Source organism: Corythoichthys intestinalis, chromosome 18, assembly GCF_030265065.1.
Source record: "Corythoichthys intestinalis isolate RoL2023-P3 chromosome 18, ASM3026506v1, whole genome shotgun sequence".
NCBI lineage: Eukaryota > Metazoa > Chordata > Actinopteri > Syngnathiformes > Syngnathidae > Corythoichthys > Corythoichthys intestinalis.
This window is the reverse complement of record NC_080412.1, coordinates 36,924,367-36,943,459: the sequence shown is the minus strand read 5'-3', so window position 1 is coordinate 36,943,459 and position 19,093 is coordinate 36,924,367. Positions and strand designations below refer to the sequence as shown.

General features: G+C 37.8%; 1 protein-coding gene across 2 annotated transcripts; it reads left to right on the top strand.

The window, feature by feature from the left end:
* Nucleotides 1-1,265: 1,265 nt before the first annotated feature.
* Nucleotides 1,266-18,345, top strand: dnajc18 (DnaJ (Hsp40) homolog, subfamily C, member 18). Of its 2 annotated transcripts, none has more exons than XM_057820009.1 (9): nucleotides 1,266-1,784; nucleotides 6,298-6,466; nucleotides 6,555-6,700; nucleotides 9,552-9,752; nucleotides 9,819-9,931; nucleotides 16,887-16,996; nucleotides 17,061-17,233; nucleotides 17,312-17,442; nucleotides 17,522-18,345. In XM_057820009.1, exons 1-8 carry the CDS (start codon nucleotides 1,658-1,660, stop codon nucleotides 17,434-17,436), a joined length of 1,164 nt encoding a protein of 387 aa, XP_057675992.1. In that variant the 5' UTR covers nucleotides 1,266-1,657; the 3' UTR covers nucleotides 17,437-17,442; nucleotides 17,522-18,345. The 2 variants fall into 2 exon arrangements, with proteins under 2 accessions (XP_057675992.1, XP_057675991.1); XM_057820008.1 differs by having other exon boundaries at nucleotides 1,266-1,482; nucleotides 1,602-1,784; nucleotides 17,312-18,344.
* The last annotated feature ends 748 nt before the right edge of the window (nucleotides 18,346-19,093 follow it).

The following is a 19,093-nucleotide window of genomic DNA, read 5'->3' as shown; positions in this document are numbered from 1 at the left end:
CACACCAACAAAAGCACTCAGGTTTATATTTGAGGGAAACCTTACTGTGAATGTAACTCAATGTAAAAAAACAAAAACTATGCAGGATAGTGGAAAGGTAATAAAGTTATGGTGTTGATGACCCAGAAATGTAGTGTCACCAATAAAATTTACTTACAAGAATATTTGTAATAATAAGTTCAAAATGAGGGTTTTTTGTTTCCCATCATTCTAGAGGGGAATTCTAAATCAGGCTGGAATATGGTACGCCCGCCGGTGTCGTGCCAATGTAGTTACCCCAGTCAAAAATTGTATCCCCTGGGCGGAGCCATATGGAGGTAGATTTGTGTCTTTATTATTCAATCAAAAAAAGTTGCTTCAATCAAAATATACAGTATATTTAAAAAAAAAAAAGTCACTTCAATTAAAAAAAATGTTTGAATGCAAAAATAAATTTAAAACTCAAAACAATTCACATGAAAGCTATTTTTCTGTGATTTTTTTTTTTTTTTTTTTTTTTTTTTTTTTGATTGAAGCAACTTTTTTGATTGATGTACGGTAATGTTGATTTGTGTTTGGGCCACATTTTGGCTAGGACATATTTGTCTTTATTATTCAATCAGAAAATAAGTTGCTTCAAAACAATATTTTCAAAAAGAAAAATTACTTCAATTAAAAAAAAAAAAAAAAAAAAATTCAATCATGGAAAAAGTTTTTGAATGCGAAAAAATATTTCAGATTGAAAAATTTGCATTGGAACACTTCATTTTTCATTGAAAAAGTTTTCTTTGATTGAAGCAATCCTTTTTGTGTATGGGCCATAATATGAGAAGTTTAAATCATTCAATCCCAAAAAATATTTTCAATCAAAGAAAAAAAATCATTTGAAAAATAAAATTGCCCTTCCCTAATTTTTTTTTTAATTAAATGCAAAGCAAATGACCGTCTAAATTGCTTGTCACATGATCTGTTCGAAAAATAATTTTGACCAATCATAGAAATATATTTTTTGTTCATTTAATTCATTTTTGTTGCAGTTTTAATCCTTTAAAGGAAAGTCAATTACATGCAATCAAACTTTTCGGCCATCACTATACAGACATGTCTTTTTTAATTTCTTATTATCAAAATAGTATTTCAGATTGTATAGTTTTTAATTTTAGTTTTGAGAATTGGTGAGGAAAATAGATTGTGTAGTTTTTAATGTCCGTTTTGAGAATTGGTAAGTAAAACTCAAGATCCACACTCCACACCAGTGGGGGCGGTAATGCGCCAATAAGTTGTTTGCAACTGGTAATGAATTTTCCCAAGAATCAACCACTCTCAGTCCAAGCTCCTTAGCAGGTGCAAAAACTGTCATTAAACTATTTGTGCATGCTTTATTAAAAGTCCGTGCAAATATTTATTTTGTTCTGTTTGTCCACAAAAGACATAATGTCACGCGTCTTTGAGTTTTTGTTGGTTGTCGACAACCACCGCTGCCAGTTGGTCGGTTAGCGCCAGGTCAGTGCCAGCTTGAAGCTAACTAGTTCGCTTGCTAGTTAGCCTGCGAGCTAACGTCACGCAGTTGCCTGCCAGCCAAGCTAACGTGGCTATCGGGGTACAGTGCTATCGGCTCGCAGAGGCTGCAGCCCCGGCGGCTTTTAGGCCATAAGACGCTGACGACAAGAAACAACAAATGGACAAAGACGAGTCGGACCGGCTGATAGAGAAGGCGAAGCTCTTGTTAAGGTCCGGGCGGAAGGAGCGAGCGCTGCAGTTGCTCTATGAAGCCCAGGATATCTACCCCAGCACCCGGGCCAGAGGTAATATTAGCAGCCCTGCATGTAACAAGCCAAGGCTCATGTCGGAGCATTAGGCTCCTGTTAAGTTACCTAATTATCATACTTTATTTTTGGTTGACATGCATCTTTAGCAGCAACTTTATTTAGTTGGGGACATGACTAAGCTGTCGAACTGGTATAATGTTTATTCCCACTCAGCACTTTGTATATATTAGAAATATTGTGAATGAACTTGTGCATTTTGCCCTTCTCATAGCGACATGAAGATGATCAAAGTCGCTAAAATTACACTTGAGTATTAATACTTAGGTAAAAGTTGGGTGTAATCAATTTAGTAAGCCTTAAATGAAAAACTACACAAGTATTTACCATAATTTTCAGACTATAAGACGCTACTTTTTCACCTCATATAAATTCCTGTACCTTATTGTCCAGTGCGGCTTATTTGTTGATTTATTTGAGTTAATAGGGAACGCTATATTTGACAGCGGTGTCATAACACTGCCATAAGACCGTATTAATTATGCAATGACACTAGAGCTGGGAATCTTTGGGTACCTAACGATTCGATTACGATTACGATTCAGAGGCTCCGATTCGATTATAAAACGATTATTGATGCACCCCCCTCCTTTTTAATTTTTTATTTATTTATTTATTTATTTATTTTTTTTTTTTATAAAGTTTTGTACATTAGTTCCAAAATTGTTCAAAAATACTCTCAGGCTAAACCAAACTATTTCAGTATCAAGTTAACATATAGCAGTAAACAAATATACAAAAATAACATTAAATAAAAAAACTCCAGTCCCCATTCTGTATCAGCAGCTTTAAACTACATTCAATTAATTTAATGTTGTGAATCAACCATTAAAGTTGTTAAAATTGCTCCCATTATTCCATAATTTCCCTTTTGTCTACTTTTGACATGTGAAAGTTTTAAAACTATTTTAAAGATAGATTCAAGTCAATATTTTACCGATTTAGGAGTATTTTAGATAAAAAGTTAATTCGGTTTGCTTGGAAGGTTCGCTACAACAGCGTTGCAGGGAAGTTTACTGCTTTAAGATGGCGGCCGTTTACTAACGCCCGCATCTAGCTTTTTGCAGATGTGCTGCTACCGAGTCTATAAACCATCTAGTCCTATATAAATGATATCTACCGTAACATTATGTAGCTTAGCTCTACTTGTAGCAGCTTTTCGGCAGCAGTCAGGTATGTTGTTGTGTTTTTTTATCTCGTGGCATGAGTTGAGCTAGAGCCGTGAGTTGAGCGTTGGCATTACCCGAGGGGCCGGTTAATGAGAAGCATAATGTTTCGCTACTCCCGCTCCGTTCCGTCCCGAAGACCGCGCGGCGCGTTGAGTGTGTTGTACTTCCGCTTTACTTGGCATATTTCAATAATCGGAATTTGGATGTTTGTGAATCGTTCTCGAGTCTTCCACGGCCGAATCGCGAATAATCTAAGAATCGGAAATTTTGCACACCTCTAAATGACACTATCGTGGGAATTAATGAATGCTTATTCGTCATCATTCAGATTACCAGTCTAACTCCATTTATGTCCAGCTCGGGTCTTTTACATCCATTCAAAAGTGAGATAATTAGTCGGATGACATAAAATGACATCTGTCATAAGTAGGGTTGGGCATCGAGAATCAATGGGGCCCGGTTCTAACACTCCAATGCTCCTGGAGGTGAGGTTGTTCCGATCATGTTTTTTTTTGCTCCCGATTCAATTCCAATCATACCCGATAATTTTTCCCGATCATATACATTTTGGCAATGCATTAAGAAAAAAATGAAAAAAACTCGGACGAATATATACATTCACCATACAGTACATAAGAGCTGTATTTGTTTATTATGACAATAAATCCTCAAGATGGCATTTACATTATTTACATTCTTTTTGTGAGAGGGATCCACGGATAGAAAGATTTGTAATTCTTAAAGGATAAATGTGACTTTGAATATTGTGACTAAATATTGCCATCTGGTGTATTTGTTGAGCTTTCAGTAAATGATACTGTAGCCATTTAATTGTTCTGCCCAAATGCATGATGGGAAGTGCAACCATTACTGTGTGTAGGGCAGAGGTTGTGCTAGACTTTTTCGTTGTCTGTCATTTTGACTGACAGGGTCATAAAAATCCGGTCATAATCTATTTTGACCACTTAAATTTTTAAAATGATGATAATGACATTGTGGTGACCCTTTGTTTGGCATAATTCACCTTCCGTACTTGTGTGTCCATTTGGCCGAGCGCGTTACCGGCTACGACACAGTCACGTGACAAAGACACTTAAGAGCTGCGTGCGTTCCGACTTGAATATGAATAGAGCGTTCACAGAAAGCAGCAGAGCTACAGCGGCTGGACACAGCAATTCGAGCTAACAAGACTCTTAACACTGCATACCGCTTCAACATATTCAATAGTATTTAGTTTTCATTCATTTTAAATTAATATTCTGTCCGAACAAGCTTAACGGAGAATCCACACCGTGCCATCATCACACATCAAGCAGATGAGGTTACATATGGAACAATGAAATTAACAGTTCACCTGCTGTGGCCTGAACCCAGTCTCACACTTTCCTCCTGGTGCTCATGGACTTGAATTGCGTGCCCGCTTGTGCAGTCCCTCTTTTTTTCACCTCTTTTATCAACACCATCGTCGTTTTGGGGCTTTTTGAAGAAACTTCGGACACTCAGTTGCCTTGACATTTTTCAGAGTAAGGCCAACGACGTCATGCATCAAGAGAGACAATAGCTAATTAATATGCTCACTCGCCACCCTGTGGTCTTGGGTGTGAATTGCAACCTGTCAAAATGACAGATGGACTTCAGTTTTTTCCGTCACCGTTTAAAAAAATCGGTCAACGACGGAAAATATTCGGTTAACGCGACCCCTGGTGTAGTGGTATCAATTTGGTAATATCTTCTCTGCGTTGGGAAATAACATAGGGTGTTAAGAAAAAGATCAATTACTACTTTTCTTCCCCACATTGCTTCACACGATATTTCTAATCGTAGGGAGAGGGATTGTAAGGCTTTAGCCAATTAAAAAAAGGCTCCAAAGGCTACCAAAATTCACTCTACTCATTTTACGCTGCCTTTTAGCTCTCTACATATATAGGTAAAACGGCCCTATTACAGATTGAATGCGACAATGCGTGAGTAGGTCGTGCAGCGCATGCGTTAATTCCGTTAAATATTTTAACGTGATAAATTTTTTTAAAAAAGTAATTACCGCCGTTAACAGGATAAATTTGATAACCCTACCTTAAGCCTAAACTAAAGACTCTGGATGAGTGTAACATATTATGTCTGTAATGTTAAATAAAATAAATAAAATAAATTAGATTTAATTAAAGAATATATATATATTAAAAAACATATCCGATGTTTTTTTGCCGATTCCGATACTTTGAAAATGACGTGATCGGACCCGATCGATCGGAATGCCGATCGGACGGGACATCTCTACCTGGAAGCGTTCGAATTTTGAGATTTCGATTACAGAATCAGATTTACAAATAAGGAAACCTTATTCTTTTACCTCATCTACATGAAATTATAATCAATAGAAGAATTTTTACTAATGCTTCGTCCTAGCTCCCAGCTAAGGTACATGTATGGCAAAAGAATATGGGTAAATGTTTTTTTCTACGTGAGCTTTTGAAAAATAAACATCTTTGTGAAAGTGCACTCCTGTGGAAAGAAACTTCATCACATTCAAATTCAAAGACTGATGTTTATATACAAGTTAAAAACAGTCCTATGAGAAGTTCATATCATTCATAAATTCCATATTAATTGTATTAACTCATTCACTCCCAGTAATTTTCACCAGAGCAAGGCCCTTCGCTCCCGGCCGTTTTTCTGGATTTTGACTGATTTTGCACGTCACGGCAAAATAACCAATTCCCACCAGGCCAATAATATACCGATTGACTAATCAGAGCAGTTCACGGCAAAAGAAAAATAACGCTTTGCGAGTTGCTGGTTACGGTAATAATAAGCACTGCCTAGTCTATTGAATCCTAGCAGCTAATTGGGGCAAAAATTAAAGTTTACTCACCAGTAATAAAACGTCGGCTGCAAACGTAAATGTGCTTGGATTTAGGTTCCCACAGGCGAAAATACTGCTCTTTCAACATTTTGGGTTGACGACCCCTGAGTCACTACGAGATGTAAGTCGTACTATTGCTACAAGAAAAAAAGTCGTATTATAACGTAGGGTAACGTAGCTGTAATCAGCTATGCATTTTAACTACATGTACCCTGTACCGTAGCTGAGAGTTACGATATTAGCCTAGCTAATGAAATATTTCAAATATATATTTGTTATGGTTCTTCTTGGGGGAAAAAATAATGAAAAAAAAAATTGCTGTGGCACGACATGGTGAGGCTGTCAGACTCCGATGCAGCCCACCACCACTGCTTCAAAAAATTCTAGTGGAAACACTGGAGACTGTACGCAGACATCACTACTGAAGTTTTCTTTCTCCTCTAAACAATCCTCTCTATAGTGCTGATTGACGCCATACTTAAAAATGGAAGCAACGCTGCTCCAGAAGCAAACCACGTGCCCCCGCCCAAAGGTTGGAGAGACGAGGACTGTGGAAGTGCAGAGAAAACACCCGCAAGCGGCGATGACAAGAAGAGCTACACAGAAGAGCAGCGCCAGGGTGTTCTCAGGTACATTTATATCTTTAGTTATTCCCTTGTCAGATCAAATGCTCGCATAATAATAGCTTGCATTTGCATTTGACTCACATCCCTATAGGATTAAGAATTGCAGAGACTTCTATGAAATTCTTGGAGTTCCTAAGAATTCCAGCGATGAAGATCTGAAGAAGGCGTACAGGAAGCTGGCCCTAAAGTTTCACCCGGATAAGAACTTTGCTCCAGGGGCCACTGACGCATTCAAAGGTAGAGAATTTAAAGAGAAAAGCTTAAAAGTATAAATGTTTTGTGCTTGTTATACTTTGAACCGATAACCAGAAATGTGAACATAACTGTACAATGAAAATAAATATTTTCTTAGCTTGGAGCCATAAAAAATTCTGCATCTAGATTAGGGGTGCACGATATCCATTTTTTGAAACCGATACCGAAATCGATAACTTCCTGCTCCTCAAAGCCGATACCGATATCGATAACCGATAATAAATATATACTTTTTTTTAAACGTATAACCTGAGTTTTTGAACACCTGGAGGTTTTAAAAAAAAAAAAATTGTGGTGGATTCAACAAAGATTTGCCTTTGATCTCATCAGATTTTTCATCATGACATGAACAAAACAGTGCGTTTCACTTCTGCACTGCCCGACAGCCAGCTAAGAATGAATGCACTTCCATAAACCACAAGGCTTGGTCTTTTCTTGCTTTTATGGGAAGACACTAGTCCAGACATGTCCAAAGTCCGGCCCGGGGGCCAAATGCGGCCCCTGGTCAAATTTCATCCGGCCCCCAGCCTCTGTCATAAAATCAATAATGTCTGGCCCGCACAGACTTAATAAATTGGTCAGCAGTACTGCTACCATCATAAGAAGTAGCTTACACGCTAAATGCTGCTCCTCATTTACCCACTAAAAGGCAGCAGCACTCTCAGCAACAGTACCCCATGTGACCCTTAACTCCCAATTTTCTAAAATGGTGACAATCAACACAAAAAAGAAAGTTGAATGCGACGGCCGACACTTCAGGGATAGGTGGAAATCGGACTATTTCTTCACTAAAATACGCAACAACTGTGTCTGCCTCATTTGCAAAGAGACAGTCGCTGTTTTTAAAGAGTTCAATGTGAGGCAATATTACCAAACAACAGACGCTGACATGTACGACAAGATTACAGGGAAGATACGTAGCGAGAAATTAAAGCAACATGAAGGTAGTTTAATTCCACACCAGCAGTATTTCGCAAGAATCTGAGAATCGAAAGGACGCCTTGCGAGATTTTTAATAATAAAAATAATTTAAAAAAATATTAAAGCGAATGTGACACACAGAATGGCTTGCTAAAATTTGCTTAAATATCTTGTTCTACGTAAAGGACGTCAACCAAGGTCGGCCCCCCACATTTTTACCACACCAAATCTGGCCCCCTTTGCAAAAAGTTTGGACACCCCTGCACTAGTCTTAATATTGTGAAAGTACAACAGAAAAATACACATATTCCATACTCAATATCCAACAAACTAGAGATGTCGATCGATCGGGTCCGATCACGTCATTTTCAAAGTATCGGAATCAGCAAAAAAATATCGGACATGCCTTTTTTTAATATATATAAATATATATATAAATATATATATATATATATATATATATACATATATATATATTTTTTTTTTAATTAAATCGTTTTCTAATTGTATTTAACGTTACATACAAAATGTCATACACTCATCCAGAGTCTTTAGTTTTGGCTTAAATTAGGGCTATTATGTCGCGTTCAGTCTATAATGGCACAGTTTTACATATACATAGAATTAAAAGGCAACGTTAATGGAGTAGAGAGAATTTTGGCAGCCTTTGAAGCTTTTTTTTAATTGGCTAAAGCCTTACAATCCCTCTCTCAATAATTAGAAATATCGTGGGAAGCAATGTGGGGAAGAAAGGTAGTAGTTGATCTTTTTCTTGACACCCTATTTTATTTCCCAACGCAGAGGAGATATATCAATTGGCACCACTACGCACAGTCATGGTTGCACTTCCCATCATGCATTTGGGCAGAACAGTTAAATGGCTACAGTATCATTTACTGAAAGCTCAACAAATACACTAGATGGCAATATTTAGTCACAATATACAAGGTCACATTTATCCTAGAATTAAGAATTACAAGTCTTTCTATCCGTGGATCCCTCTCACAGAAAGAATGTTAATAATGTAAATGCCATCTTGAGGATTTATTGTCATAATAAACAAATACAGTACTTATGTACTGTATGTTGAATGTATATATTCGTCCGAGTTTTATTCATTTTTTTCTTAATGCATTGCCAAAATGTACAGTATATGATCGGGAAAAATTATCGGGAATGATTGGAATTGAATCGGGAGCAAAAAAAAAAAAAGCAATCGGATCGGGAAATATCGGGGTCAGCAGATACTCAAAAAACACATGATCGGAACAACCCTACAACAAACTGCACAATACACTTATGTGCACAACTATTATATGTATAGCATAGCACGCTAGCTTGAGTAATAAAGCATTGGCTGGCTTCTATCACACAACTTATGAAGTTCTGTACATATGACCCTTCACCACAGAAGTAAACATATTTTGCACATCCATATGTAATAGTAAACATAAAATACTTACATATATTTCCGAGGCGGAAACGTAACAGAAAGCATTAATGAAAGTCAATGCTACCGCTAGACACCGCAATGTGTAAGTGATTGAACCAAACTACTGTAACAAAAAAATAGGTGCATTGAATTATTCTGACCAGTAGGTGGGAGCAATGCCCTGCAAATGGTCAACTGATTTTCCAAAATATTGTGTAAATTGCCAAGCCAGAACAGTACATATTATCGGTCCTATTATAAATGTTATTGGATTTATCGGGATGACGTCATAATTCCTATTATCGGACCGATAATTATTGGACCAATAATTATCGTGCACCAGTAATCTAGATGAAACCGGGCTTACAGTAGACATAAAGAGTCGGAGGCAGTTCCTTTCAACATCAAAATTCTTTCTAACGTTTGCGTGAGCGCATTTCAATCACGGCAACTCCATACTCTTTTCCCGTTTTTCCTCAGCCATTGGCAACGCATACGCTGTGCTCAGCAATCCAGAGAAGAGGCAACAGTACGATCAGTATGGCGATCAGCCGACAGCAGAGAGCGCACCCCAACATACCACCCACCACCGCCACTACAGAAATTTTCACAGAGACTTCGAGGCCGACATTTCCCCCGAGGAACTCTTTAACATTTTCTTTGGAGGACGTTTCCCCACAGGTAAGCATGGCGCATGACAGTGAGCACACTCATGTTACAGCGGTACCGACATTGTCTTTTTCTCAGGGAACGTTCACGTGTACACCAATCAGGGAGCCTCCTACTCTCAGTTCTACCAGCCGAGACGACGACGGGCTTACGAGAGACGTGAGGATGTGGCGGAAGACAACCCGAGTCAAGTCAGTGACTCACGTACTTCTTGGTGCCGCTTATTTGTCGTGATTTCGCTATGCTGCGTATGTACTGAATTAGCAAACCTCGCACGTTGGCAGAGGTGGGTAGAGTAGCCAAAAATTTGACTCAGTAAGAGTAGCGTTACTTCAAAATAATATTTCTCAAGTAAAGGTAGCAAAAAATGTACTAAAGTACAAGTAAGTAACGAGTAACATTGTGAGTAACTGCTATTTTTATTAGTTTTTTTTAAATTTTTTTAAAATATATATATATACAATGGTATTTTTTTTAAGTAATAGGGTACCTATGAACTGTTATCAAAATATTACTGAACTTTTTTTTTTAATCATTTAATTCCGGCAAGGGAGAAAAAAAAATTACAGAAATGAAGCAATATTTGTCCAAAGAGCATGAGTGACCTCTAGTGGAGAAAATAGTTCCGAGTTTGAATAGTGAATGGTTCCTTTAGAGTTACTATTATGAAATTCAAAGGATCATATCTCCGGTTTTCCATTGTCAGACGGTGCCAAATAAAAACTCGGAGAAAGGTTAAAATCGGCGCGTTCGAGTCATGTTGAGGGCAGCGCTCTATGTCAAATACTTCATTCTTTACGGTGCTTTAAAGACGCCACGTGAATGAACATGCTGGCGTTATCATAGAACGGCAAACCTGTTTCTGATTGGTATAATGAAGTCATGTGATTATTGTTGCGACGTCTCATTGGTGGAATTGGTAGAGCTACTCTCAGTATTATTGGCAAAAAAATCTAATATGTAGAATTAAGATGAAAAATGTAACGACTTGTGTAGCCTAAAGTAGCGGAGTAAGAGTAGCGTTTTTTTCTTCACAAATCGACCTAAGTAAAAAGTATGACTTAGTTAAACTATTATTAGAAGTACATTTTTCTCTAAAAGGTACTCAAGTAAATGTAACGGAGAACATGTAACGCGGTACTACCAACCTCTGCACGTTGACCAGTAGAAAGGATCTTCTATCGCTGATTGGATTGGACATCTATGGCCGCCATTGGCAGTGAAACATGATCACTCAATGCCATCCATCCCAGTTGAAATTGATGTCGAGAACTGTCAGTGGCAGTGATTGAGTTAAGGGCTACAAGCAAGAAAAGAATCCAGAGATAGAGTCGTTTGATAATGACATTTTAACCGATATAGTCCAACTCCAAAAATCCAATACAGATATATGCGTTGGTGAACTTAACATTATTATGGCTGTTGGCGACTTGTATTGTGATACAACACTGGATGCTTTAATAATGACAATGCTCACATAAGAAATCCCAAGCATCTTAGTTTGGAGAAATCTAATGAAAGGCTTCTACATTCACTTTGAAGGCAACATGCATATTGGCCTAAAACAGATATTGTTATTATCCGATACAATGTTTTTATCGGCCCACCCATAATTTCGGACCCCTGGACTTTGTTGAAATCAACTAGAGATCAACCGATATGAGTTTTTCACGACCGATACCGATTCTTAGTAGTTAGAGGGGCCGATAACCAATTTTTGGAGCCGGCATTCATTTGCAGTAAAAGCGTAAATCTTGGCTGAAAAAAACTGAATAATGCAAACACCGAACTTCATTGAAATACCTAACGTATGTTTGTTGAATCACACACAAAAAAAATAATAGCTCCAGACGTGCCTGAATCTCCTAGACTCAGAAACATCTCTTATGAAGTTGAGTAAAAGGTTAAATAAATAGCTCTCCAGAAAAAGTGTTGTTCCAAAAAAACAAAAAAGTTTTAAACATGTTACTGTCCCACCGTGTAGGGCTGGGCGATATGGCCTTAAGTACGTATCACGATAAATTGAGCAGATTTACCTCGATAACGATAAATCACGATAAATTCGCCCAAGCAAACTGTTATATACTTTGAAAATTTTAATCAATGCATGGAATACAAATTAACACTTTCTCGTTAAATTTATTCACCAGCTTTCAATTTAACAATTGCACATGCAGTCTAAACATTAAGTATTAAAAAAAATATTGTAAACAATAAGAATTCTTGTGTGAACACTTATAACAACTTGTATGACTTGAAAAATATCATCACTTGAATTTCATTAAATTCATTCCGCATTGTTATACACTAGATAGTGGCATACGTTTAGATATTTAGAATAGATACAAATACGACACATCCACCCGCCCCCCAGAAATTATACTTAATTAAAAAATAAAATGTTTCACAAACCTTTCCTTTCTTTTATTCGGCTCAATTATTTACATCTTATGATTTTGGAAATCCTTATATTATGCAATAAATAATATTCCTGTTCCCAAGCTCTGTGCTTACTGTACTGTAATTTTTACAAAAAATAAACAATACATAGTTACTCCCCGTCATCTAGGACGAGCCACTTACAAGACTAGCACTGTCGTGTATTACAAATACTGCTTTGAACACATCTTCACAGACAAAAGCAATGACACAGGCTTAAAGAGGTCAACTTTAATTGTGTAAATCACACTTAATGACGACACGATCCCCTGGTTGAAATAGACGACATCGACTTAATTCTATTGGATATGTAATGCTGAGGCAATTTGTCAACTTTACTTTTAAAAAGAAACGTGCACTGTTTATCCAGTAGATGGGGCTCTTGCAGTGTGTCAAACAGTGATTCAATTTAGGGCAATTGTCTTAAAAGTGGTTCATTGTTTCAGAAAGCCTCGGTTTTTCCATCTCTATCTGGAACCCGTCAAGAGTTTACTTAATGTCGGGTGAAAGTTTGGCGAAGCTAACTTAAGCCCGACTTCATCCCGTTTACTTGTAGCGTTAGCCGCTAGCGTTAGCTGCTAGCGTTAGCCTACCGGGCTTCTGTTTGATTGGCTTCCTGAAAACCATGTGACTCCAAACGTAAGCACAGTCTGCTTTCTTAAAGGGGAATGAACATAGCCGAACAACACAGGGTCAAAGCGGGATGAAAAGACTATATTTTCTTCTTTTATTAAATTACCGAATTTACCGACATGGTCAAAATTACGTCGGTCATCGTGAAGAATTTCGGTAACGGTACATTTTCGGTTTACCGCCCTGCTCTACCACCGTGACACCTTCATAATTCAAATTATCTATAAGCAAAAATAACATTGAAAAATGCGCTTTATTAAATGCTTCCTTGAGAGTGTCCAATCAAATCTGCCCACTGCTGAGAACAGCCTCACACAAACACACAATGCGTTGCCACAGTATACTTGTGATTTACAAGCTAAACGATGATTGACACATTCGTCGTCTTTGAAGGTAGTGCTGCTAAGCTTCTCTGGCAAGATCAATACTTCAACGCCTGTCAATCCTCGTTAACTTTAACAAGCAAAACTCGCAGTGCACTGCTGACCAAGAAAAGCAACTGGAGGGAGAGTGAGGCGGTACGAGCATGAAGCCGAAAAACATCTTTTTTTTTAATTAATAACCTGATCATCTAAAAATGGCACCGTCCCTAATCCCTATCTCTAGTTCTAAATTAACTTTTTCATATCGGCCAATCGCATTTAAAAAAAAAAAAGTCAGATACAAATATACGTAAAATTTCCAAATATCGGCCGGCCGATATATCAGTCTATCTCTAAAATCAACTCCACCAACTAATTAACCCCCACTAACTCGAAGATTAAGTCTAATGTCAAAAATTCTGAACTTCCCCTTTATATGGAACCACGGACAGAAAGACTTGCAGTTCTTAAAAGATAAATGTTAGTATCAGTTATAATAATTTGATATGCAAACCCCTCTTAATGTTTTCGTTTGGATTAACTAGTAGGTCGCCATTGTTGTTGACGATGCAATGCACTTTGGGCGGTGAAGTCAATGGGCAACGCTGCCGTACTTCCACAGTGTCACTCTTTAGCTCCATAAACATGTCGTAAGTTCTGCCCTTCCAGTTTGCAGGACAGCACTGTTGATATTTCACAAAACGAGCAGCAAAATCAATTAAATCAAGGTCTCTAGCAGGATTTGAACCCACTTTGCCCGTGCGACAGACGAGCGCGTAGACCATAGGACTACCGCGTGATCTTCGAGACATGATTTTCCTTATAAAGTAATCGCAACCCACATGTGTTGTCTGTCTGTGCGGTAAAACCTGAAAGGGAAACGCAACTGAAAAGAAAGTGCGGCCGGCTTGACCACAGAATTAGAAAACGCGGCTCACTTCAGACAGCAAGCAGACAATAATAACATAGGGATTGCGTCAAAGGATTTATTGAACACACAAAAAAAAAAAAACGCGATCACGAAAAGGGAGGCACAAAAAAGGGTCCGTAACAGTAGGTCAGGGTCCATTTAAAAAAAAAACAACCCGAGGGAAAACCGCGGTGAGAGGCAGACAAACGCAAAAACAAAAAAGCAATGATGCAACCAGCACGAAGGGATATACTAACTGTCAAATAGCAGCAACCCAATTTCTCGGCAAGCCGTCTAGGATCGGTTTAAACACACTGCTGATGAGCTGGAATTGGAAGCAGGTACGACGTTGGGAACTCACCCCACAGCTCTGCAACAAAACAATCTGACCAGCAGCAGAATGTGACAAAATCATGCCAGTTGTCATACTAGCTTCATACTAGCTTCACTTGCTATGTAGCACAGCTATTCTCCCAGTCCAGCCCAACCGCATCATCACCCCCAGCATGCATTGTGTTCGTAAAACATGCCGGCATCCTTAGGTCAAAACATGTTCTAAATATTATAGATTTTTTAATCAATGGCAAGAATATATGTGTTTCTAATAACATATTTTGGTAAAAGAGAACAATTGTGCCTTATTAGAGCCTACAGGTCTTTAAGTCAGAGATTCACTTTCTCATTTGCTCCCAAAAACGTATTAATATGTTCTGTTTTTAATTGTTTCAGTGTCCTAAAAAAGTATTTATACGTCTTCTAGGTTTTTTTTTTTTTTTTTTAAATTTTGACAAGAGGCATCTAGGTTCTGTTGCACCTAAAGTGCAATGCACAATGCTCAAAACTCATTTTAAAGCAATAAAACTGGCCACTGGAGGGTAGTAGCGCATTTTGTAAGAACTCATCTCGGGCCAAGAAAGGAAGTGAAGAAAAATAGTCAGGAAACGGAAGTTGGAGGGATCTTGTGAAGATGCGTGAGAATTTGATAAAAATGTGGAGAATGATCGGGAAAAAAGGGCAAACGACACTGGAGGAGTGTTTTGAAAAGAAAACGAAACCATCATCAAAGAAGTATTCAAAAAAATCTATCTTGATGAGACAGACGATGACGGGCACAGCAGCGTCAGGTTCCCCACGCGTTTTGCGGAGCCTACGTTGCGTTACTCCTGAGCCCGAAGTTCAAACCAACGATAAAGATGATGAAAAAAGTGACACAGGTCTTGATCCGGACTCATCAGATTACTGGGAGCCACCTTATTCAACCGGGAGCAGCCGATAGCCTTCCCTGTTGTTATGTGCGCAAATAGTTCAACAGTTCAGTCGTTTAGTTATGTGTAAATAAATTGTTACTTTGCGATCAAAAGCTCTATTTGTCTTGTTGTTTTTGTTATTTTGTAGAACGAAAACATTATTCAGATGTTTGGGATGTCACAGAAGCGAAAAATAGCTGTGTTAAAGACCAAGTTATGTTTGAAATGTATGCTTTTACAAAAAGCTCAATTTCTCAGTTTTTTCATCAGAAATTGGAAAATTGCTCAAACTAAGCTATTTTCTAATGCTGATTTCTAAAGAATGGAAAAAGATATGAACTTTTTTTCTGCTGAAAGAAGAGAGTCTAATCTTTCTTTTGGTGGGTTTCATGTTTATATAGCAATAGAACAGAACTTTCTGTGGGCCTTGCAAAATCAGTCAAAATCCAGTAAAACGGCCGGGAGCGGAGGTCCTTGCTCCGGTGAAAATGGCTGGGAGTGAATGAGTTAAGAAGAAATGCTTATAAATAGGGCTGTCAAAATTATGGCGTTAACGGGCGGTAATTAATTTTTTTAATTAATCACGTTAAAATATTTGGCGCATTTAACGCACATGCCCCGCTCAAACAGATTAAAATGACAGTGTCATGTCCATTTGTTACTTGTGTTTTTTGGTGTTTTTTCACCCTCTGCTGGCGCTTGGGTGCGACTGATTTTATGGGTTTCAGCACCATCCATGAGCATTGTGTAATTATTGACATCAACAATGGCGAGCTACTAGTTTATTTTTTGTTTGAAAATTTTACAAATTTTATTAAAACGAAAACATTAAGAGGGGTTTTGATATAAAATTTCTATAACTTGTACGAACATATATCTTTTAAGAACTACAGGTCTTTCTATCCATGGATCGCTTTAACAGAATGTTAATAATGTTATTGCTAAAGATGCACGATAATATCTGTTACCGATAATTATCGGCCGATAGTGGCAATTATTACTTTACACAGATAATCCAGATATTAAAAAATTCAACCGATAATGCAATCCGATAATTTTATACTTGATTTAGCCTCCAAATGTGCGCAACTGAAGCAATTTTGTCCAATTCAACGCCGCCGATATAATAAATAAGAATATAATAAATTATATTTTTCCCCAGTAATATTTTCTCCTGTGTTTACTTTAAAAATTTACATAAATGTTTTAATAGAATTATCACCTTGACATTATCGATTATCGGTTGGAACGAGGAGGAAATTATCGGTTATCGGTTGAAAAATGTATTATCGTGCATCACTAGTTATTGCCATCTAGTTGATTTATTGTTATAATAAACAAATACAGTACTTATGTACAGTATGTTGAATGTATATATCCGTCTTGTCTTTTCATTCCAACAATAATTTACAGAAAAATATGGCATATTATAGAGATGGTTTGAATTGCGATTAATTACGATTTATTAATTTTTAAGCTGTGATTAACTCGATTACAACATTTTAATCGTTTGACAGCCCTTCTTATAAAGTACCATACTTTACTGTGCCCACAGAACAATTTCACAGCCCTGCTGCATCTCCTCCCTGTTCTGGTGCTGATCCTTATCTCGGTGTTCACTCAGATGATGGCCACCAACCCGCCTTATAGTCTCTTCTATAAACCGTGAGTGTGAAGGATTATTCACAATTCTCAGTCAGTGTGAACGAAATGCTGGCACTGTTTTCAGGAGCCTGGGCCTGGTGGTTTCCCGGGAAACGCAACACATGGGCGTGCCGTACTACGTGGATAAAGGTTTTGAGAAAGAGTACCGCGGCGACGCCCTGAATGAGTTGGAGAAGACCATAGAGAGTGACTACATCGAACACTTGCAGAGCAGCTGTTGGAAAGAGAAACAGCAGAGTATGTCAACATCATTGTCTGGTTGTGATCTATTGTTCCCCAGCAAATATTTGAAGTGTGAAACCCTGTCCCGTTCAGAATCGGATTTGATGAACCTTGGACAGCTGTACCGAGACGAGCGTCTAAAGCAGAAGGCGGAGTCCATGAGGCTAGACAACTGCGAAAAGCTGCACAGACTGATCGGGCGTCAGAAAGCAAAATAAAGAACGGTTTGTTCAGCGTGGCGCGCCGCTGCGGTACATTATTGTTATTATTTGTACGATTATTGAGGCCGTTTATGCCACGCAGGGAAGAAACATGCAGCAGATTTGGGAGATAATGTGTGCCTTCTCTCCTCCGGGATGGTAGGAAATTACTAGTTTGCATGTCAGATGCTTTGGTGGCCACAGCACTGAGGGCTTCAGCCTTTTTCAATTTTTTTATTCTACAAATGGCCTCTGTTTTAGGTCATTGTACTGTACTAAGTTTCATTATGTTCATGCACATTTATTTTTGTTCAGGGTTGTTGCCAAAAATCTCGAGGTCATGAAAATATTTGTCACGGTGACTTGAATCTTTCTTTTGGGACAAATCTCTTTTGTACTGTGAAGTCACGGACTATCGTTTTATTTATGACTGCTTTATTTCGGAAAAATCGAAACACCTCAGAGAAGCAAGTGACCGATATTTTTGTAGACTGCGCTTTTCTCAGATAATGTCAAGCTTCCCTCTCACTACTTCTGCATTAGAGCCATCATTACGGTGTGAATTTCAAAGGTTGTGATATCTTATAGAAAACTGTTCTAAAACAGCATTTTTGAAGTGAAAAACGTAGACGAGACGTTTGAAGATTTATGTTGGCGTTTCATTTTTGTTTCTTGTGACGTTTTCAGGTTCATCTCAAGCACTTTTATTATTTATTTACAGTAGTTTGTTCTATTGTGTTCCTGTTGCATGCATCGTTATTTAAGAATTGTTTTGGTACGTATTTCGATCATAATTCACTGTTAAGCAACCCAACGATACGGGCAACATGTTTACTTATAAATATATATACAGTAAAACACTTGTCAGGTTTTTCCAAAACAAAAGTACCAGAAAATTAAAAGGTTAAATCGATTGTTTTTTTGATTCATGTCTCATTTGTGTTTCTGTGGAATGGTTGATTCTGATTGCATTAGTGCTGCAACAATTAATTGATTAACTCGAGTATTCGATTAGAAAAAAGCTGCGTATCAAATTATGCTGCTTCAAGTAATTGTTTAATTAGAGAGGCATTGTAATGGGTTGTTTTGAAAGTGTTTGCATTTATTTTTATTGATTTGGGTGGACACACTGCCCTCTAGTGGCAACAGTGAATATGACAGAACTCATTTAACATAGCTGAATTCAGCTGCTCCCTGTTAAGACCAACATAAGGTAAGTTTTTGTTTGAGCTAATGTTTTTTATGCATTCATAATTTATAGATATACAGTGGGGCAAAGAAGTATTTAGTCAACCACTAATTGTTCAAGTTCTCCCACTTGAAAATATTAGAGAGACCTGTAATTGTCAACATGGGTAAACCTCAACTATGAGAGACATAATGTGGGGGGAAAAAAAACAGAAAATCACATTGTTTGATTGATGAAAGAATTTATTTGTAAATCATGGTGGAAAATAGGTATTTGGTCAATACCAAAAGTTCATCTCAATACTTTATGTACCCTTTGTTGGCAATAACGGAGGCCAAACGTTTTCTGTAACTCTTCACAAGCTTTTCACACACTGTTGCTGGTATTTTGGCCCATTCCTCCATGCAGATCTCCTCTAGAGCAGTAATGTTTTGGGGCTGTCGTTGGGCAACACGGACTTTCAACTCCCTCCACATATTTTCAGTG

Coding starts and splice junctions, on each gene's coding strand:
- dnajc18 (XM_057820009.1), top strand. CDS start 1,658: ATGGACAAAGACGAGTCGGACCGGCTGATAGAGAAGGCGAAGCTCTTG. Junction 6,701..9,551: donor GGCCACTGACGCATTCAAAG/GTAGAGAATTTA, acceptor GTTTTTCCTCAG/CCATTGGCAACGCATACGCT. Junction 9,753..9,818: donor TGGAGGACGTTTCCCCACAG/GTAAGCATGGCG, acceptor TCTTTTTCTCAG/GGAACGTTCACGTGTACACC.